Consider the following 22825-nt stretch of genomic DNA (forward strand, 5'->3'; position numbering starts at 1 on the left):
CTCCTCCCCTGAGAAGTCAGGGGGTGGGGACACTGTTTTTCTTCTTCCCTGCAAGTCTCCATGGACCTTACCAGAGTTTTAATTTTTATGCTTCTATTTGGTTTTTACACCCTCGTCTGCCCATAGAGCTTATTGCTGTTTTCTATTTATTATTTTTAACTTCTAAATTTTCAGCCTGGTAGTAAAATGAATACTTTTTTTTTTTAAAGATTTAATTTTTATTTATTTATGAATACAAGAGCTGGAGTGTAGGCCATAGGTGTGTGTGTGGGGTGTGGGGAGTGAGAGGATTTGCCAGAGACAGAGTAGGGAGCAGAACAGGCAGAGCTAATACTGAAATACACTACTGAGGGGAGCAGTGGGCAAGACAGGAAAGGTCTGCTGTGACATGTGGGTCTGCTCCCTGGCTGGGGATTGAACTTGTGCTGCAGTGACTGCTGATAGCTTGATAGTGCTCAGACTTAACCCCTTGCAGCACCAGGGAGGCCCTAAAATGAATACTTTTGACAGGACTGTCATAACTTCCAACTGCTAGACCAATAGCTATTCTGTGGTCTTTAAAGTCATAGTAACAGGGCCTCCCCAGTGGTGCAGCAGTTGAGTGCTGCCTGCAGCCTCTGTGGTTCCGGTTCTATCCCTGGCTGCCGGCGAGGGTCCCACCTGCGCGCAGACCTCTCCTGCTGTGCCCGCTGCTCCCCTCAGCAGTGTGCCTGTTATGCTCCACGCTATGGCTCTGGTAAATTCTCTCACCTTCCCATGCTTCTGACTATACCCAGTGCTTGTATAAATAAATAAATAAATCTTTATTTTTTTTGATTTTGTTTTAAAGATTTATTTTTATTTATTTATTTATTTATTTATTTATTTATTTATTTATTTATTTATTTATTTATTTATTTATTTATACAAGCACTGGGTACAGTCAGAAGTGCGGGAGGGTGAGAGAATTTGCCAGAGGGGGGAGCAGAGCAGGCAGAAGGAACGAAGTACACTGCTGAGGGGAGCAGCGGGCGGCAGGAGAGGTCTGCGCACCATGTGGGACCCTCCTCCAGTGGCCGGGGAGCAGCCGGGGATGGAACCGGTGCCACAGAGGCTGCGGGCAGCTTCGCAACCCGGCTCTCAACCGCTGTGCCACCGAGGAGGCCCAATAAATAAATCTTTAAAAAAAAAATAAAGTCATAGTAACAAAACTTCTCCTCCAAAACATGACTGTATTTCCTTTTAAATTTTACATTAATTGATAAATATGTTTTTATAAATAACTAGAAACATTCCTATCTTTCTGTGAAAAATAACCTTTTGTGCCTTTCTGGATAGAAACCAAGTCCTTACACAGGGTGGTTGTGAGATGTGGACTGAAATGACTGCTAGTGAGTGTGTACTGCAGGGCTGTGTCCTGGCCACATGCATCGTGCCAGACACACTCATCACATTTGTAGCTGACAAGCTCAGCAACGATATTTGGAAAATTTGAGCTTGGAAGGAATATTAATGAGTGATCCTGATCAGGTGAAACCATGGGGAAAAATAGGGTAAAGTTGGAAATTAACCCTAAATGGCATAGCTAAAGGTGGCAGGTGCTAACTGGGCTTAGCAGGAGTAAGAGCTGACAGAATCGGACTTTAACAAAGAGTCCACAGGCCTGGCTGGCTGTGCAGCGCTGATTTTGGTTCTGGGGGCCACATTTCATCGATGCTTCTATGCTCTGTTACAGGAGTGGAGGCTCCATTGGTTCATTGTTGCACATCCTTTGCATTTTCTCATCTAAGTTTTCTTGTGGGCAGGGACATTGCACTAAATACTGATTAGTTTTATTCTAAACATTTCTGAGGTCTTGTGTGTGTAGGGAATTAGGCAAGGGATGGAGGGGGTGCTTGAGTATCACTTATGCCTCCTTTATCACTGGGAGGAATGTGTTGTTCAGTCTGCACACATACCTTGGGAGGTGGGATGTTCCCACAGCTAGAATTTGAACCCAGGTATGTCCGTAGGTTCTTTTCAGCAAAGCAAGCACATTTCAGTTTTACTTTATTCCTCTGGAATGATCACATGTTAGTTAACCCAAGGTTTTTTTTTTGTTTATTTGTTTTTTAAAAGCAGGTAGAAAACCAAAACTGGAAGACAGGGCCTCTGCCCCCACGTGAAGGTGGGGGATGTGGCATTTTGTTCTGAGTAGCTGCCGCCTCAGAAGGAATTGCAAGGAGAAAAGTGCTTTGCAAGGCAGAGAGCTTTTCTTTTTCTTTTTCTTTTTTTTTCTTTTTCTTTTTCTTTTTCTTTTTCTTTTTCTTTTTCTTTTTCTTTTTTATGCATAGAAGAATTGGGGTATAGGCCAGAGGTATGGGGGGTTGAGAGGATTCACCAGAGATAGTAGGGAGCAGAATAGGCAGATCTATTGAAATACACTGCTGAGGGGAGCAGCAGGTGAGACAGGAGAGGTCTGCTGCACCATGTGGGTCAGCTCCCTGGCCGGGGATTAAACTCAGGCAGTAGTGGTGACAGCACTGGGACATAACCCCTAGGCCACCAGGGAGACCCCATTGTCCCCATCCTCAATCAACTCCTCCTGTAGTTCTCCCACTCTGGTGGCCTGGCTAGGAAACAACCTTGTTAGAGGGCAAGTTGGAGAGAGAATTGAGAGATATCCCCCTTCTTCCTCCTATTGTTCACCAGGAGCCTCCCTTATGCTAGGTACTTGGAATATAGCAGCAGGAACCACAGAAACACATCCCTGATCTCATCAAGCATATGTTCTGGAGGACATAGGCAATAAACATAACAGAGAAATGGGAAACCTATCAGTGCTATGGGAAAAAGAGAGTGGACTACGGGAGTGGGCTTTGAGGGTGGTGGTAAATATTAAAGTAGGTGGTCAGAAGAGGCCTCACTAAGCAGGTAGGAAAAGCGGTGTGAAGGATTTTCTATGGAAGATGACTTACGTGGTCATTAATTGGCAGGGAGGGGTGGGTGTGGAAGGCAGAGTGAACTGGGGTGAGGAGGTGAGAGGGGCAGGCCAGACTATGGAGAGCTAAAAGCCACTTCAGGGACTTTGACTCTGGCAGGACTTTGAGCAGACAGGTGCTGTGTTCTGACTTTAAAGCATAAGGTTCATGTGGATGTTGAAACTGGACTATAGGTGACGGGGAGGAAGGAAGGTAGAGAAGATGGCCTGGACCAATGTGGGAGCAGAGGACACGGGGAGAAGGCAGTCAGTGATGTCTGTATTTTGAAGGTGGCATTATCAGGATTTGCTAAGGGATTGAGAGAAGCATCCTGTTTACATATGAGCCATGTCTGAGGGAAAGGAATTCAGTCCCTATGGCTGCCGACTTCAGAGAGAAGTTTGGATGGGTCCTGAGAGTATTAGTGGGATGCAGAATGCGCCAGGGCCACCATGGGGTGGGAGTGCCTGTCCTAGAACAGACTCTTCTCATTCCTTTCGTCCTTTCCACAAAGAAGGAAGCATCGCTGTCAGTTAAGAAATGTTGTAAGGCTCCCCTCCATCACAGCTGCAGGGTCCAGCAGCTGGGAAAATAGAAGTTAGAGTGTGAAACAGTCTGATCTGCCTCAAGGCTTTGGACAGGTATTGAGCTGTGGGCGGACAGAGGCCCCAGGAAGGTTAGCTGTTTACCAAAGTTCTTGTAATAGCCATATTTATATCTTTATTTTTTATTATGACTTTTCCTGATAGCTGGAACAGTTTTTTCCTAAGTTTTTGTGTTTTTGGCAACTAAGGACGTTATTGGAATATGCCTTCTTTGTCAAAGAATGGGGAGTTTTGCATGTTGTAGGTCCTCAGCAAACACTTATTTCTTGTACTTTTTTAGACAAATTCCTGTAATTGCATTATCTTACAGCTTCAAAGAACCCCCTCTCTTGCTTGGTGTTCTGCAACCAAATACGAAGTTACGACAGGCGGAAAGGCTCTTTGAAAATCAACTTATTGGCCCAGAGTCCATAGCAAATATTGGGGGTAAGTAAACCCCTGGAACTACGGAGCCTGACTGGGGTCCTTTTGAGACTGTGACTTGCGGTCCAGCACAGTGGCATACTGCTCCTGGGTGGGGGCCCTCGACCTCTTTCTTAGCTATGGACGTGTGTACTTTGGAGCAGACATCCCCATGGGAGTGTCTCAGGTCTCTGCATGGTCAACCATTTTAATGCTGGTAATTTCAAATTCACGTGTATGAAGTGTTTTATTCTCTTGAAAGTGTTGGACCCATTGAAATGAAGGACAAAGGAAATGCAGACATTGATGCATAGTTCATTTATCAAAGTTAAGTAGGTATTACTTGACAGGGCATTGTTTATTAGCTCTGTTTGTCATTGTGTAGATTTCATTTTTTTATTTGTATAGATTTCAGCTTTGAAAAGAATATGAATAACTTTCACTTCCAAATTTTCTGTTTAAACTCACTTTGGTGACTCCATTTAAGGGTAACCTCTGCTTTAGGCTTGGCCAAACATAAGATCAAGAATTTAGTCTTTGAGACTTGAGTCCCTAGCAGCCTGTAACCAGGCATTTTTTGTCTGATATAATGAGAATTTAAGCTTAGGGATCAAAAGATTCCTAAGAACAGTTAATGTAAGGGTTCCTGAAAATGGTATACGAATATTTGAACAACTTAACTTGGCATACTGCTTTGTATTCCAAAGTGTAGTATTTTTCCCGTGAAATGGGTGTGGACACATGTGAGATTCTTTCTTGATGGGAAGGCAGGTCAGAGCTGCTTCTCTGTGGTGTTGAATAGCTTCTGTCTCCCAGCCCCTGCTTTCTGACTAACTCAAAGACTGGTGTGTTTCCGTTCATTTTGCTGGGAAAGTCACACTTATTTTAAGAGGAATAGTTACTTCCCTTTTTATGAATAGGATCTAATATTTCTTGCATATAGACATGGATATGCATTAATCAATTTCCCAGGCTTTTTTTTCTTGGTGAAGTAATCAAACAATGATGTTTGAAGCTGGAACTTTGAGGCATTAAAGTGATTAAAACAAATCCTTCAAAGAACATTTTTTTTTTTTTGTCTTTTTATTTTTCCTCTTGGGCTGTAACTCATGCTTTGTCACCAGGTCTTGCCTTTTCTCTCTTAAAGGATCTGGTTATCTTCTTGGTGACAATTCTGGATAGGCACAGTGGGGACCTCTCTCCCTGTGATTATAAACTACAGGGAGGCCTCCAGGGCGACTACTGCCTCATTTGGACATTGTGTTGAGGAATGGCTGGCATGTTTCTGACAGTTGGAGGGTGTTCTGGAGAAAATATTCGCCAATAAGCATGCTTTAATTTTTTAATTACACTTTATTTTTTTAAAATAGTTTTAGGTTCATAGCAAGATTGAAGAGATGCTACAGAGATTTACCACATGTTCACTATCCCCATTTGTAAGCTTCCCCCACCAATTATTACTTTTTTTTACAATTACTTAACCTACATTGACACTTCATGATTACCCATAGGTTATAGTTTACATTAAGGTTCACTCTTTGTGTCCTACGTTCTGTGGATTTGGACAAATGTCTAATGATATGTATCTATCATAATAGCATCCTACAAAATAGTTTCACTGCCCTAAAGATCCCCTGTGTTCTACCTGTTCATCCCTCCTTCCTCTCAACCTTGGTAACCACTGAGATTTTTATTGTTTCCATAGTTTTTTTTTTTTTTTAAAGAATCCCTTAAATATTTTACATGTGTATTCACTAAGAGCCAAGGATCTTTTAAAGATTTATTTATTTATTTATACAAGCACTGGGTACAGTCAGAAGCACGGGAGGGTGAGAGAATTCACCAGAGCCAGAGCAGGGAGCAGAACAGGCAGAGTGACGAAGTACACTGCTGAGGGGAGCAGCGGGCGGCAGGAGAGGTCGGTGTGCCATGTGGGACCCTCGCCCGGTGGCTGGGGATCAAACTGGTGCTGCAGAGGCTGCGGGCAACTTCGCAACCCAGCACTCAATCGCTGTGCCACCGGGGAGGCCCTATTTCCATAGTTTTGTCTATTCTAGAATGTCACGTAATTGAAATCATTTAGTATGGAGTGATTTCAGATTCTCCTTTCATTTAATAATCATGCACTTAAGATTCTTCCATGTCTTTTCATGGCTTGATAACTCATTCCTTATTATCACTGAGCAATAGTCCATGTCTGTATATACCATACCTTATTTATCTGTTCTCCTCCTGAAGGATATCTTGATTACTTCCAAGTTTTGGAAATTATGACTAAGACAGATTTTTGTGTGGACTTATGTTTTCAGCTCATTTGGGTAAATATCAGGAAGCACAATTGCTGGATCATGTGGGAAGAGTGTTTTCAGTTTTGTAAGAAATCACCAAACTATCTTCCAAAGTTCACTGTGTCATGTTGCATTCTCAGCAGCAATAAGTGAGAGTTCCTGTTGCTCTACATTTTTGCCAGCATTTGGTGTTAGAAGTGTTCTAAATTTTTGGACATTCTAATAGGTGTGTAGTAGTGTTTCATTGTTTTAATTTCCTCCAATGACATGTGTTGATCATCTTTTTATGTGCTTATTTATCATGTGTCTATCTTCTGGGCTGAGGTGTGTGTTTTAAGTCTTTCAAAAGTAATTTTAAAAATTGCATTGTTTTTCTCATTGTTGAATTTTAAGAATTCTTTGTATATTTTGGATAATATTCCTTTATCAGCTGTACCTTTTACAAATATTTTCTCCTAGTCTGTGGCTTGTCTTCTCATTCTCTTGATAGTGACTTTCATAGAACAGAAGTTTTTAATTTTTTTAATTTATTTTTTTAAAGATTTATTTATGCATACAAGAGCTGGGATACAGGCCAGAGATGTGGGAGTGAGAGGATTCACCAGAGACAGAGTGGGGAACAGAACAGGCAGATTGTCTGAAATACACCGCTGAGAGGAGCAGCAGGAGAGATAGGAGAGGTCTGCTTCACCATGTGGTTTCTCCCTGGCCAGCCAGGGATTGAACTCGTGCTGCAGAGGCTGCAGATTGCTTCATAGTGCAGTGCTTAACCCTTTTTGCCAGCAGGGAGGTCAGAAGTTTTTAATTTTAATAAATTCAAGGTTATCAATTACTTTCATGCATTTGGTGTTGTGCTAAAAGGGCGTCACCACACCCTAAGTCACCTGCATTTTCTCCTATGTTGTTGTCCAGGTGTTTTACATTGTACATTTAGGTCTATGTCCAGAATGGTGTAAAGTTTATGTCTAGATTTATTTATTTTTTGCATATGGATATCCAGTTGTCCCAATGCCATTTTTTGAAAAGACTGTCTTTGTGCCATTGTATTTCCTTTGTTCCTTTGTCAAAGTCAGTTTACTAGTTTAATGTAGCTATTTCTGGAATCTCTATTCTGTTACATTATTTGTCTATTCTTTTTTTTTTTTTTAATACAGGCCAGAGGCGTGGGAAGGTGAGATAATTCACTAGAGACAGAGCAGGGAACAGAATAGGCAGACTGATGAATACACTGCTGAGGGGAGCAGGGGGCGAGACAGGAGAGGTCTGCTTCACCATGTGGGACCCTCACCAGCCGGGATCGCACCGGGGCTGCAGAGGCTGCAGGCAGCTTCACAGCACTGTGCTCAACTGCCTGCGCCACCAGGGGAAGCCCCCCTATTTGTCTCTTCTTTTGCCATAACCACAGTATCTTGATTACTGTAGTATTAGAGTAAGCCTTGAAGTCAAATAATGTTTTTTGACTTTGTTCTTCTTCAATATTATGTGTTCTGTTCTGGATCTTTTGCTTCTTCATATACACATTAAAATCAGTTTTTAGATATCAAAAAAGTAAGTTCCTGGAATTTTCAATTAAAAATCAAGTTAGGAAGAACGGACCTATTGACAATATTAAATCTTCCTATCCACTACATGAATATCTCTCCATTTATTTAGCTTTTTGACTTCTTTCATCAGACTTTTGTAGTTTTCCTCATGTGGAATATACACATATTTTGTTATATTCAGAGTTAAGTATTTCATTCTTTTGGAGGCTAATGTAAATAGTATTTTGGATGCTATAATGTAAATGATATTCTTTTTTAATTTCAAATTTAACTTGTCATTATTGGCACTTGGAAAGTGATTGACTACTTTTGTATATTACCTTGTATCTGCAACCTTATTTTAATAGCTTATTTTTTTTCTAGGAAGTTGGGTTTTTTTTTTTTTTTTTGAGGGGAGAAGTTGTTGATTCTTTGGGATTTTTCTATGTAGACAGTCATGTTATTGGAACAGCTTTTCTTTCCTTCCCAATCAATGGGCCTTTTATTTCCTTCTCTTGTCTTATTGCATTAGCTAGGACTTTCAGTACAATATTGTAAAGGAGTGGAAAGGGGACATCCTTGCTTGGTTCTGAGAAAGCTTCTAGTTAGTCATTATTAAATATGATGCTAGTTGCATTTTTTTGGTAGATGTTCTTTATCAAGTTGAGGTAGTTCCCCTCTTCCTAATTTGCTGAAAGTTTTTATTGTGAATGGCTATTGGATTTTGCCAAATGTACTTTCTGCATTTTTTGATATAACCATGGGATTTTTCTTTAGCCTGTTTGTCTAATGGAGTATTTCATTTATTTTCTAATGCTGATCTAGCCTGGTAACTTGGGATAAATCCTACCTGATTTGGTATATAATTCTTTTTAAACATTGTCAGATTGGCTGCTAATATTTTGTTGAAAATTTTTACATTTTTGTTCAGGAGAGATATTTGTCTGCAGTTGTAATGACTGTTTGCCTTTGGTATTATAGGATGAGTTAGGAAGTATTTCTTCTGCTTCTATATTCTGAAAGAGATTGTAGGTAATTAGTATCATATCTTCCTTAAGTATTTGGTGGAATTCATTAGTGAAGCCGTCTTTTCCTGGTGCTTTCTGTTTCAGAAGGTTGTTAATTGTTGATTCTTTTTCCCCAATAAATATAGGCATATTAAGATTGTCTTCTGTGTGACTTTTGGCAAAGTATTAGTTTCAAGGAATTGATACATTTCATCTAGGTTACTAAATTCATAGCCATTGAGTTGTTCATAATATTTCTTTATTATCCTTTTAATATCCATGGGATCTGTAGTGATGTATCCTTTTTCATTTTTTGATACAAATAATTTGTGCTTTTTTCTTTTTTTCTTAGCTTGGCTAGAGGATTATCAGCTGCATTAATCTTTTCAAAGAACCAGCTTTGGGGTTTGTTAATTTTCTCTGCTGATTTCTTGTTTTCATCTTCATTGGTAACTGCTCTAGTTTATATTGTTCTTGTCATCTTGAGTTTAATATACTCTTTTTTTTTCTAGTTTTCTAAGAGGAAAGCTTAGATGATTGAATTCAGCTCTTCTTTTCTAGTTTATGCATTTAATGCTATAAGTTTCTCACTAAGCATTGCTTTTACTGCATCCTACACGTTTTGGTAAATTGTATGTTCATTTTAATTTAGTTCAAAATTTAATTCAAAAATTGCTTGAGATTTCTCATTTGAATTGTGTTTTATTTAGAAGTGTGTGTTGTTTAATCTCCAAGTAGTTTGGTGGCATTATTTCTTGTTTCATTCCATTGTGGTCTGAGAGCAGACATATGATCTATATTCCATAAAATTTGTTAATGTATAATGTTGTCTGTCTTCGTGAATTTTCCATGTGAACTTGAGAAGAATGTATAATTGCTATGATTGGATAAAGTAGTTGATCAATGTCCGTTATATACAGTTGATTGATGGCTGAATTTTGTCAGCAGGATCGGCCCAGTTTTGATAGAGGTATGCTGAGCACTCCAATTCTAATATTTGATTTGTCTGTGTTTTCCTTTCACATCTATCAGTTTTGCCTCATGTTTTTTGGATGAGTTGTTATTAGTTTCATACCCATTAAGGATTGTCAAGTCTTCTTAGAGAATTGACCTTTTATCATTATTTAATGTCTTTCTTTCTCCCAAGAGTGTTTCTTGTTCTGAAGTTGTTCTCTGTCTGAGTTTAATATAGCTACTCCAGCTTTCTTTTGATGAATGTTAGCATGATATCTCTTTATTGATCCCTTTATTTTTAATCCATAGTCTTGTGTCCCTTCATGATGAAAATGCATTCTGAAAAAATATGTTATTAGGCAGTTTCATTGTAGAAACATAATAGAGTGTAATTACACAAACCTAGCTACGATAGCCTACTCTACACCCAGGCTATATGGTATAGCCTATTGGTACCACCTTTGTATATGCAGTCCACTGTTGACTAAAACATTGTGGAGTGATGTAGGAATGTGTGTGTCTTTATATTTAATTTTTTTTTTTTGGTAGACAACAATAGAATTGGGTCTGTTTTTTTTATCCATACTGAGAGTCTCTTTTAATTAGTGTATTTAAAGTATTTAAACCATTGATGTTTACAGTGATAATTGATATTGGTTTAATACCTCTGTTGTCTTAATTGCCTTTATTTTTCATTGCCTTTATGCCTTTTCTAGGATTAATTGGGCATTTTATCTCTATTATTAGTGTATCAATTATTTTCAATTTTTTTTTTTAGTGGTTGCCCTAGAGTTTGCAATATACATTTTAAAAATATAGAACATTCCATGACATTGCAAAGTCTATGCTTATTTTTGTATTATTTCAATTTTAGTATGTATGCAGTCAAGGGGAGCACTTGATGTGCTATAACTTCATCCTCAGGGAATTCTTAGAAATTCTTCCTTTTTGTAGGATGTAATCAGCATCGGCAACATACACTGACATGAGACTGACATGAACATGAACCCCTAAGTGCTGAGCATCAGACCAGGAATCCTTGCTCTTTTGAGAGTAGAAAATCTTTGTGGTTTTATTCATTGGTGTCTTTTGCATTTTTGCTCTGTTTGTTAGGTTCAAGCCCATGTGTTGATTCCTCAAGCCTTCCTCATTTTATTTTTATTGCTGCTCATTTTAAGGACTCTATTCTCAGAATTCACTTCTTCATATTCAGAACTGTCACTTTTTCTCTGTGGACAAAGAAAAAAGAACCAACAAGCCACTTGTATTATAGAAGAAGTTGGTATGAGTCATAGTTCTTTGGCTATTCAGTTAATGCTCTTATTCTTTCTCATTTGTTTTTTAACAGATGTGATGTTTACTGGCACAGCAGATGGCCGGGTCATAAAACTTGAAAATGGACAAGTGGAGACTGTCGTCCGGTTTGGTTCAGGTTCATGCAGTAAGTCAGTGACAGTCCCCCATCAGCAAGTCCTCTGTGAATGACAGTTTGTCTCTTCCAGTCATTCAGAAATATGCCAAATGGTCCTTTTTTTGTGACATTGTTTTCCCCAAATCAGGTTCCCCCTCACGAGAAAGGGTATGACTGCCACCTGGCAGGTGGAGCATGGCTGGGGTGTTGGGTGAGCTCTTCATTGCTGTTGTGGCCTCTGGTCCTCTCAAAGCCTGACTGTCCACTACACTTTCCTAGCTAGGCAGTGGCCATGGTATCATGACTACCTCACAGGACCTGTCCCCTCAGTAGTGAGCATAGGCCACTGTGTATCCTTGGGGTACTTTTGGAGAAGATTAGTAGGCCTTGTCAGAGTACTGCTATAGAAAGCAGTTAGCTTTGTTATTACTTTGATGTAAATGTAATTCCTGAATTACCTTCACAGGAATGTCAGGGGTATCATTCAAAGTGAAAATATCCTAAGTCATTCAGATTTTGGAAATCTAGATTAGAAGCATTTCAGTGTTTAAGAATTGTAGTCCAAAGACTTTTTATTTTCTCATATTGAGTTTTTTTAATAGCTAGTGTATTTTTGTCAAAATGATAACATCTTACTGTAAAATGCAACACAAAAGTCCATAGAAGACAATAAGCCATTTCAGAATCTTCTCAGATATATCTATTATTAGCATTTAGTGAAAACCTTTTAAGATATCTTTGTGGACACTTACACTCACACATGTGATGGAATCTACATTTGGTTCTTTGATCTGGCTTTTTAAAATTTTTTTAAAATTTTTTTATTTTTTAAAGATTTATTTTTATTTATTTATTTATTTATACAAGCACTGGGTACAGTCAGAAGTGTGGGAGGGTGAGAGAATTCACCAGAGCCAGAGCGGGGAGCAGAACAGGCAGAAGGACCGAAGTTCACTGCTGAGGGAAGCAGCGGGCGGCAGGAGAGGTCAGCGCGCCATGTGGGACCCTCCTCCAGTGGTGGCCAGGGAGCAGCCAGGGATCGAACCGGCGCTGCAGAGGCTGCGGGCAGCTTCGCAACCCGGCTCTCAACTGCTGCGCCACCGGGGAGGCCCTGATCTGGCTTTTTATACTCCATATTGTGTCAGCAAGCATCTCTATAGTAAGCATCTTGCAGTGAACACTCTACATTAAGCATCCTACAGTGAACAATGCAGTAAACACCCTGCAATAAATACCCTACAGTAAGGATTCCTGTGCAGGCACTCTGCAGTAAATATGCATTGCCACAGGTTTAAAGACAATGTAGGTAGTGAAGTGGGATAATTAAGGAATAAAAGAGTAGCTTTTCCTAGATGCCAGGTAGAGAGAGAGCTGTCTTACTTTTAGAAGGATGCAGTTTTCAAGTCAGGCTATAATATTCAGGTCAAGCTGTGGGTTTAAACTTGAACCCATGAGGTTTTAGGGGATTCTGATGTTGGACCCGGGTCCTGATAATTTTCCCTGAGTTAACTGTTTATGTGTCAGAATGAGGCGTTTGGTTGCTGAGGGGGCACGGGTAAAATCTTGGACCAGTCACTGACTTCTGTCTATTTGTTTTCCTAGAAACCCGAGATGATGAGCCTGCTTGTGGGAGACCCCTGGGTATTCGGGCGGGGCCCAATGGGACTCTTTTTGTGGTTGATGCCTACAAGGGACTATTTGAAGTAAATCCCTGGACACGTATGTGACAATATCTTGTTTCCCTCTGTCATGATTTCAAACCTTTTAAGCAAAATGCACATAAGTGGACTTACTTGAAGTTGTTTTTTTTTTTTTTTTAAAGATTTATTTTTTTATTTATACAAGCCCTGGGTACAGTCAGAAGCGCAGGAGGGTGAGAGAATTCACCAGAGCCAGAGTGGGGAGCAGAACAGGCAGACCGATGAAATACGCTGCTGAGGGGAGCAGCGGGCACGGCAGGAGAGGTCTACGCGCCATGTGGGACCCTTGCCGGCGGCCGGGGATGGAACCGGCACTGCAGAGGCAGCGGGCAGCTTTGCAGCCCAGCGCTCAACCACTGCGCCACAAGGGGAGGCCCTTACTTGAAGTTTTTATATATAGTCTTCTGGGTACTCTAATATTCTCTTACTCATTGAATAGTACTTGAAAGCATTGCCTAAAAATAGCAGCTGGTAGTAAACACCATATAACACCCACCACATAACTGCATTTAATACTCTAGTTTTCTCTGGTGTTTGTATTGTAGACAGAGGGTCTCAAAAGGGCTTGGTCTGAGGACGTTTGATCTCCCTTTTTATGTTTTCCTGTCTCTTTCTCGTATTTCTGTTTGTTTTCTCTCTGTCTTCTCTTTTTTCCTTCTCTTTCATCTCTTGTCTTCATTTTTTTTTTTTTTTTCGTAGCTGCTTCTCTTTGTCATCTTATGCAGTGTTACAATGTTTGCTGTATGTGCTTCAGTGGGGGATGTTCCTGCTGTGGAAGAGTTTGTTATCGTGGATATGGGGCGCATAAAGCCCTGGACTCTGCCACCTGCTGGCTGTGTGACTATACAAGCTCCGTGGCCTCTCTACACCCACTTTACTTACCCATGAAACAGAGATAATAGTGCTGCCTCATGCCAATATTATGAGATTATAAATGAGGTTTTACATGGACAGAACTTAGCACTCCATGAATGTTCCTTTTATTATTGAAAAAAAAAATTCCTACTGGTGCTATTTCTTTATTTACAGGTAGATGATTGGAACATTTTTTACCTAAGACTCAATAAATTTTTGAAAAGTCAGTTGGTTTCAAGAAGAGAAAGAATTTCTTATCTGAAGAGGAAAGATTCTGCCCTTCATGAAGTTAGTCAAAAAAAATTTATCACCTAGCCAGTGATGGAATGGAAAACACTGTTTTTTATTGTAATAAGTCAATCTCTGACATATGACATGAAGGAGCGCATTTGAGGTTTTCTTTTTTAAATACGTTAGGCTGATTAATATTTTGAAATAATTGAGATACAAGTTCTAGAATGAAAGCAAGTCTCTTTCTTTCTCTCAATCCCTCCCTTAGGTGAAGTGAAACTGCTTCTATCCTCTGAGACACCCATTGAGGGGAGGAAAATGTCCTTTGTGAATGACCTTTCAGTAACTCAGGATGGAAAGAAGATTTATTTTACAGATTCTAGCAGCAAATGGCAAAGAAGAGATTATCTGCTTCTGGTTATGGAGGGAACGGATGATGGGCGGTGAGTGTCATTTCAGATCTGCTCCATTAGGCCATCAGTTGGGCAGGGTGACTGCAGCAGAGCTTTTTGCTTCTAGAAATTGGAGTGTTTCTGAGAATAATATCTCACTTTATAAGAGAATCTTAATGGCTTCTAGAAATAGGTGATGGATACCAGAAAATAGAGCAAGATATTCTCACATTCTCTGAGAAATTAAATTAAATCAGGCTTGCCTATCTTAGGGTGTGATCTAGGCAGCCAGGAAGAAACTCACAGGCAGCCCAGGCTGCAGGTGTCTGTCTGTTAGGGAGGGACTTCTGCAAGGTGGGAGCCGTGGTGGCCCTTCCTGGTGCTGAGCTGACTCCTGGGTCTGTGAGAGAACTGATTGTGGGGTTTCCTCAGTCTACTGTGGTTGGGGAAGGCCCCCAAGGCCAACCTACAACTAGGTGCAAGCCCAGGGCTACCAGGAGCCCTAATGCTCCTGTGTAAGGCTGGTCACACTCTTGTATTAAGTCCAAGAAGGGAGCCAGGCTCCACCTCCATATGGGGCCATGGGCTCTCCCTGTGTAACTTGTTCCTTCGTTACTACACAGCCTGCTAGAGTATGACACTGAGACCAAGGAGGTGAAGGTCTTACTGGATCAGTTGCGGTTCCCTAATGGAGTACAGCTTTCTCCTGCAGAAGACTTTGTCCTGGTGGCTGAGACAACCATGGCAAGGATAAGAAGGTATGGGGGATGTCACCTGAGCTGTCATGTGTTCACCAGAGCTCGTCATGGCTGGGCTGGGCATGGAGATGTCAAGTGACAATCTGAAATGCAGAAGGGAACCTTCTCCTTTGTGTCAAATGATAAAAATGGCATTCAGGTGTGCGTTGTCTTTCTCTCATCTCTCATCTATTGAGAGCCGCAGTCTGAGAGAGTCTTGATTTAATGATGCTTGTGCATCCTAGCTCCCCTCTCCCCTAAGGCTTTGTAGCGGGGCCCAGGACTCCTGAGGACCTTGCTTTAGCTACTGTGTTGCTGCTTATGATGGGCATAGTTTCTGTAAATTTTGTTGAACTGAGACTGGTTAGGTGCTTGGCTACAATTTTTCCTTAAATTGGCGAGGGAGTGTTGCTCATTGACTGTTTGGGTGACTTTTTCAGATTCTACGTGTCTGGTCTAATGAAGGGAGGGGCTGATCTGTTTGTGGAGAATCTACCTGGATTTCCAGACAACATCCGACCCAGCAGTTCTGGAGGGTATTGGCTTGGTATGTCGACCATTCGTGCCAACCCTGGATTTTCCATGTTGGATTTCTTATCTGAGAGACCCTTTATTAAAAGAATGATTTTTAAGGTAACTATGATAACTGTAATTCCAGAAAACAAAATAAAAATGAATCTGATTATTATATTTTTTAACTTTGTTCTCTAAAAATTCTTTTTTTTTTCGCATGTAATATTGATTGGTATATGTTAATCTTAATTTAGTTTGTAATATATAATATATACCATATTGTTTATATTTTGTGCAAATATAATATCATATGTTTAGAATGGCTTTAGATCTATTCTTCAGACTGAAATGTAAATTGAAACCTTTAAACCCTTCGATAGTTTTCTTTGATTTCCTTGTCTGGGTATCTTTATTGTCTCTTTCTGGAGACAATAAAAGACCCTCCTTTGGGGCCTATCCTCTACTGCCCGATTTGCTCTTTCCTCTGTTAAACCTTCTCATCTCTTGAGACCCTGTGATACTGCTCTTCCTCAGATATTATCAGGTGTATCTTCTGTGTCTGTGAACATCTGAACCATGAGGTCTTCATCTTTCCCGACTCCCTCCTGTCTGCTTGAATCTTTTTGTCCATGGGATTCTGCCTTTTTACCTCTTAGCCCTTGAAACTTTTTTTCATTAAAAAAATCACCCACATTCACCAGTAGCCAGCCACAGACCCTTCAATACTATCTTTAAACGTTCACCCTCCTACCATTTTTCCAGTGATTTCCATGAGACACCCTATGGGTAACTTGCTGATAGTGGCATGTCTGTCATGTGGAAATCTTTTTACAGCAAGCTCCATTTCACAGTCTGGATAGATACTTGAAATTGATATTGAATATTTGAGTAAATGTTAAAATATTTATACTTTTAGTTGCAGTAGTGCCAGGCTAGGTGTCTGGGCCACTTACCAGGCTCACACACCTGCTTAGTCAGGCTGGCCAATGACCTTCAGTGTTCTGAGTTCAGTAGGTCACTTTGTGGAAACCCAGATCTGTTTAGAAATAACAGTTTCTCATTATCTTCAGAGTGAAGTATCTGTTTCCTCTGGGGTCCAGGAGAAGGCAGAATGGCAGAGTGGGTGAGGAAGGGGGTTTGGGGAATTTTGAAGAAAGACAAAGCAGTGGTGGTGTCCTGGGCAGATGTTGTGATCTCTCCGCCTCAGTTTCTCCATTTGTTAAGTGAGAAGAATATTTTATTATGTGCTGAAAAAACTTAATGGGAATATGTGTACAATGTCCTGAGCGAGTGTAGCTAGTGTTCCATATCTACCTGTGCGCTTTCCCACAGCAGGGTTGTGGTCTGTTGGGCCTGGTCTTTGTCTGTGGAACAGATGCTCTATGAGAGCAGGTGTTTAGTTTGCTGTTTTATCCTGAACACTTAGAGCAGTCTCTGGCATATAACAGACCCTTTAGAAATTACGTTTGAATGAATGAGTGGTGAGAGAGCTGAGGCTGTAAGTCCCAGAGCGGTGGGAGGAGTTCCAGTGGCAGAGTAGGGACTCCCCTGGGGCAGGAGAGAGTTTGTTGTGTGTATGGTCAGGAGATGGCAGATGGGGCACAGGTATTTGGAATAGGAGAAGATTGCAGGCCTTTTGACTTGGAAACGAGGTTAGGCTTTATACAAAATGTAATTGAAATCATTGAGGATTTTTTTTTCTAGTTTTGAGACAATATTACATTTAAAGAAAAGTGGCAAGAAGGGTACAAAGAATGTTTTCCCTCAACTATTTGTAAGTTGCTGACCTAATGCCGCATTGCCCTCTGCTCAATACTTTTGTTTATTACAAGGACTTTCTCCTTCATAACCACCCATGGGGACAGGGAATTAACATGGATACATTGCCACCCTGCAGTCCACAGCGCCCCTTCATTGGTTCCAGTTGCCACAGTGATGATGGGTATAGCACAGGGGCCTTCAGCCATCTGGTCTCTTTATTCTCCCTCACTCTGTAGCAGCTCCTCATTCTTCATGTCTGTGAAGGTGACAGGCCAGTTCTGTGCAGAATGTCCTGAACGAGTGTAGCTACTGTTCCATATCTACCTGTGAGCTTTCCACAGTGGGGGAAACTGATCTGGGCTAACTGATACCCCTCATGATTAGATTCAGGTTCTGCCTTCTGGAAGAAAGGCCCAGAAGTAAAGCTGTGCTCTCACTACTCCCCGTAAAGAGGTGCAGGCTGGTGACTCCCTGTGCTGTGGTGGGGCTCTGAGCTCATGGTACAGGGTGGGAAGGCCAGGCTTGCCGACCAGGAATCACTCTTTTCCTTTCGTAATTCACCGGTATTTTGTGGGGAAGTACTCTATAGCTAAGTAAATATCTGCTTGCTTCTCATGGTTGCTTGTTTTATTTAATGGGTTATAATCTATTGTTGTCATTATTTCATGTCAGTTGTCCAGCCGTGGCAGTGGAAGCCCCTATAGTGTGCCCCTTGACCTTTGCACACATCCCTGTCAGCCACATTTTCTGGTTCCACACATTGCTTGAAGCTGCTAGTCATTTCCCTGCCCAGCCCAGGTTTCAGCCTTTCTCCAGAACAGCCTTGGCGCCTTCTAGAGGGGATCTAAGTGTACTGACTGCTTTGGAGGTGTCAAGACAAAGCTGGGGAATGCACACATGCATAGAATGTATGTAGGCAGTATTCATACACACAAGTTTACACCTGTTTTATCTACCAGCTGTTTATTTAAGTTGAAAAGCATAAGTAATGCTGATATCTCCAGTTCCAGTTTCATACCACAAATTTTTATTCTAGGCTTCTCCCTTCTCATATCTGTACTTCTTTTAATATTGAAAAACCTGGGTCCCATTATCCTTCATATATTTACTTATTTGATCAGTTTTCTCATATGTTACCTGTCCATAGCAATTGTCTCCCCTCGCATGGTCCCTACTAGGACTCCTGCACCCACATTGTCCCTGTCTCTGACTATGTACAGGGGTCTGCTTTCCCTTCAAGGACTCTGATTCCTGCTCCAAGCTGTCCATTAGGTGAACATCCCTTCACCCTATTTGGGCTCAGACAGCCTGTGCCAGGGAATCCCTTATGGGAACCCCCTTACCCTGTTTAAGTCCTGATGCCCTACTCCATGCCACCATCCTATCCCTTCTCCCAGTGTGGACTATCTCCTTACCCTGCTCAGTCTGATGCCCTGGTCTGGGTCACCGCCATTCCTCCACTACTGTGCTTCACCCCGCATGTGGTTTGTGTGGGAGGGAGTAATAGAGGACCCAGGCATGTATTTAAATGGTAACTGCTGCTGTGTGGCCAACAGCCATAGCAGGGGAGCTCAACTAGCTAGTGTGGAGATGGCTGCAGTGGTCATGGCAGGTGTGGCAGGGCCCAGTGTGGGAGTGGTACTTACACAGTGGTGATGGGGCTCCTTGGTGCTGGGCTCGCTGGGCTTGCAGAGAAGGGGAGCATGTGTGAGAGCCAGGCTGCTGGAGTCAGCAGCTGGTGTCAGGGGCCCTGTCTCCTGAGCTGGAAGTCTATTAGATTTGAAGAGTTTTATTATTAAGTTCAGACAGAGCAGGGTCCCAGGCAGTATGAAATTTTGTACTGGGGGTCAGAAATAGAGGTGGATATTTCAGAGATTTATAGGAAAGTAGTTAGTTAACCTGAATGAGCACTCAGAGATATGATGGGAAGAGCAGAGAGGAGAGGACCTAAGATTGAAGGGAGGCAGCTTCTGTGGGTTCTGGGAAGCCTGTGGAATGTTTTTCAGGTGTCTCTGCAATGTGAGTATGCCTTTGATCAGTTGCTGTAGAACCTTCTAGAAAGTCAGCTTGTATGCCTGCTTGTATATTTCCAGTGGCTAGGAAACAGTCATTGGATATTTGCAGTTGTTTGGCTATTTCCCCTTGTATTAAAAGATAGAAATCTGCCTTTTAATTTTCATTTATTAGTCTTATGAGATTGTGTACTTTGTTATCATTTCCTGTCTGTATCCTCTTTGGCCAGAAATTGTCTGTCTCCTGGCTTCTCTGCTTAAGACCTCCAGTAGTTCTGTGTGCCCTTGACTTTGCCGACCCTGGGGCACTGGAGGGTGCTCTACTCAGTGTGGCAGCCTCTTCTTGACAGAGCTGCCATGACTTGTGCTGTGGTACTTCTTCATTTAACCTTGTTGCTTTTCTTTGTAATCTTAACATGAGCTATTCTCAAATCTCCCTCATCTCCACATTACAAACATTTAAAATATTTTAAACCTTTTCAAAGAATTTGGCATTTATTCCAGTTAGGCTGTGCTGGTTTTAGCCTGGAATTCTGGGGTCAAGTCACTCTAGGCCTTGGCTTCATTGTTGCGTCTTCCTCAGATATGATTTGTATTTTTCTGTGTTCAGCCAGGTCATCCAGAGAGGTGTGTACATTGTGAGTCTGTCTGGTGGGCTTCGTCCACCAAAGCACAAAGGCTGTTTAGTTCTGCCCTATGTTGGGTTAGCTTTGCCTCCTTGGATGCAAGGGACAAGAGGCTCCTTGGCCTGATGTGCACAGGGGCAGGGGAGGTGATGGCCTGCTGTGGGCAGGCCTTGTGCAGGAGTTGAGAGCCTGCCCTGTGTGGTTTCCCTGTCAATGGAAGGGGCTGAACTAGGTGGTAAGAGGGTTGTGGAGTCAATTATAAAACTAAATACAACTGAGTGAATGTTAAAGAGCTTATTGATTTTATTTAGTGATTCATGAATTGGGCAGCAACTAATCTAGCTGAGAGATAGGACCTCTGAAGAGCTGGATCAAACGAATAATTTTATAGGCTGAAGGGCATAGGAACAAGGAAGTTGGATAGACATAGAAGGGGGCTGCTTCTTGCAAGGTTACTTTCCTTTAAAGGAAAGCAGGATCTAGTGGGTAAACTACTCAGCAGTGCTGGCTAAGTGATTCCTCATTGATTGTTTTAAAGATTCCATGACTAGGAGAGCTAAACTGTGATTAAATTGAATCTCAATTTGCTGACATGGAGCTTAACATAGTGACTCCATTATGGACCTGTTATCTTGTTTTTAAGTGGTTGGATCTCACATCATTCTCTTAGTCAGATGGTAAACTCCCCTCTCACTGTGCTTCTCTTTCAGCTGTTTAGTCAGGAGACGGTGATGAAGTTTGTGCCCCGGTACAGCCTTGTCCTAGAGCTCAGCGACAGTGGGGCCTTCAGGAGAAGCCTGCACGATCCCGACGGGCAGGTGGTCACCTACATCAGCGAGGTGCATGAACACGACGGGCACCTGTACCTGGGCTCCTTCCGGGCCCCTTTCCTCTGCAGACTCAGCCTCCAGTCTGTGTAGACACCGACAACTGCCGTGCCAGCTATGTCACACAGGGCACTGCACTCAGGGCAAGAGGCACTGGACATCACCCTCCTGCACCTGCTGACCCTGGAAATATAGCACAGCCCGCAGATGTGTGCCCCTGCAGAACCCCCTCACCAGGCTTGACTTTGCATTTAGTGGGAAGTATAACATCTGTCATAAGAGTAAGTCCATGGAAAGCCATTTTCTCTTTAAAAAACCTTTCTTAGTATAGTAGTTCTCTAGGACTTGGGAGACTTCGTGAACTTTGAATGGGGCTCAGGTTTTGGTGGGCTGAGTGTTTTTGCTCCTGGCTCTCCTATCAGCTTCATGTCTTTACTGTAAAATGGGATAATACCTTCTTTGGGGTAGGAGCATGAAAAAGGCAAGGAGAGCTCAGTGCAAAGGTGCCTTGAGGCCAACAGATGGAGCTGTGCAAGCTGAGATGTCAGAATTGCATCATCCTGAGCCAGGGAACGTGGCCCTTCCATACGTCTCATCCTCTAGCCTCCTTGGCTCGATTTCCCTCCCTCATCACCAGCGGTTTTCAAAACTCCTGAGGCCCTGTCAGCCAGGGACTCCAGTGCCCCTAATAGCATGTTGATTCCAACAGCTCAGAGAGGACTCACTGGGTTTCTTTGTGAACAGTCATGAATTGAATGATGTGGTGACTTAGCCCAAGGGTTCATGTAGGAAAGTCTTGTTTACGCACCCTGTTCCGTACCTCTAGACCTGCAGATGTGCACGTGTTATTGTCATATATGCTTGAGTGTCACAAGCCTGAAGATGCTGTATATCTTGACAAACATGTCTACACTGGTCATAATTTTGTCAGGGAGATCCTTGTAATGAGATTAATTAAATGGCCTTTTCTGCTGATTAGTCAACTTTTGATGCTGTTACCTAGGTATTTTGTTTCTACTTTAAATACGATTTTTTTAACAGTGACAAATTTAATTTCATCAAGTATCTGAGGATTGTTTCAGCTAGGATTTTGTTTTAGGCATGAGTGGCTCATCAGATTTGCTCAGACATGGCAGTGTCTTCAAGGCAGCTGAGTGACCTCAGGCATTGATTCATTCTTGGTCAAGTTGGTACTGCACTCCTCACCTGTTTTCCAAACTACAATGTTGGGCTATTCCTGGACGTTTGTGAAAATACACAAGAGTCCTGTCTCTTGAATGAGTTTTAATAACTTGACAAAGACAATATTTTCAGTATGTGATACTAGAATTAAAGCAGCACTGAGAGCTGTGATAAAATCTGAACCATTTGTATCTTGTCCCACAGGCTGGCCTTCACTCTTTGCTCTCTTTCCCAGCAGCTGCCCACCCCGGTGTGCCGGTCTGGCCTCATACTAGGGAAAGGGTTGGAATCTGATGGTTGATTAGTCTTGTGTCACCCTCCTTGGGGCTGGCTGTATATACAGCAAATAGAGCCAAAGGTTGAGAAGTCTAGTTAATGTGACCCATATTGTACCAGATGAATGACTTAATATTATTTATAACTTTATAGGAAAGAAAATTGAATAGTGATTATTAGATATTTTTTTAATAGTTTATGGTGCATCTTCTCATATATCTAGTATACAGGGAAAAGGTAAAACCTGATCCTTCTGCCATAAAAAAATTTAAACATACCAGTATATATGTAAACACATGTGTAAGTTGACTTCTTGATTGAGAACAGAGGGCTTTGCCTTTAGCGCTTAATTTTTGTAGACACAAAGGAACTGGTAAATTGCTTTTCACAGTTTTCAGCTGAGGAGTCTTGATTTTGACTCAGATGTTGATTTTCTATCTTAAAGTGTCATTTCCTGTGTTTATCTGGCAATTTGGTATGGTAAAGTGCAAAATACAGCCTTACTAGGTTTAAATAAGTGATAATGCTTTTGTTGTAAACATAAAATGGATTCGCTCTAATGTGAATTACTAATTTGCTTTTAA

At 41.6% G+C, this 22825-nt stretch overlaps 1 protein-coding gene across 1 annotated transcript in view; it reads left to right on the forward strand.

The window, feature by feature from the left end:
• APMAP (adipocyte plasma membrane associated protein) overlaps positions 1-22825 on the forward strand; it is a 34756-nt gene extending 11931 nt beyond the window's left edge. Inside the window, exons 3-9 of the mRNA XM_037493698.2 lie at positions 3855-3970; positions 11067-11159; positions 12732-12848; positions 14184-14358; positions 14931-15065; positions 15485-15677; positions 20667-22825. Coding sequence (XP_037349595.1) covers positions 3855-3970; positions 11067-11159; positions 12732-12848; positions 14184-14358; positions 14931-15065; positions 15485-15677; positions 20667-20876 — 1039 coding nt within the window. The 3' untranslated portion in view covers positions 20877-22825. The remainder of the gene's footprint in view (positions 1-3854; positions 3971-11066; positions 11160-12731; positions 12849-14183; positions 14359-14930; positions 15066-15484; positions 15678-20666) is intronic.

Source organism: Talpa occidentalis, unplaced genomic scaffold (genome assembly GCF_014898055.3).
Source record: "Talpa occidentalis isolate TD23 unplaced genomic scaffold, MPIMG_talOcc4v2.1 talOcc4.10, whole genome shotgun sequence".
NCBI classification, from domain to species: Eukaryota; Metazoa; Chordata; class Mammalia; order Eulipotyphla; family Talpidae; genus Talpa; species Talpa occidentalis.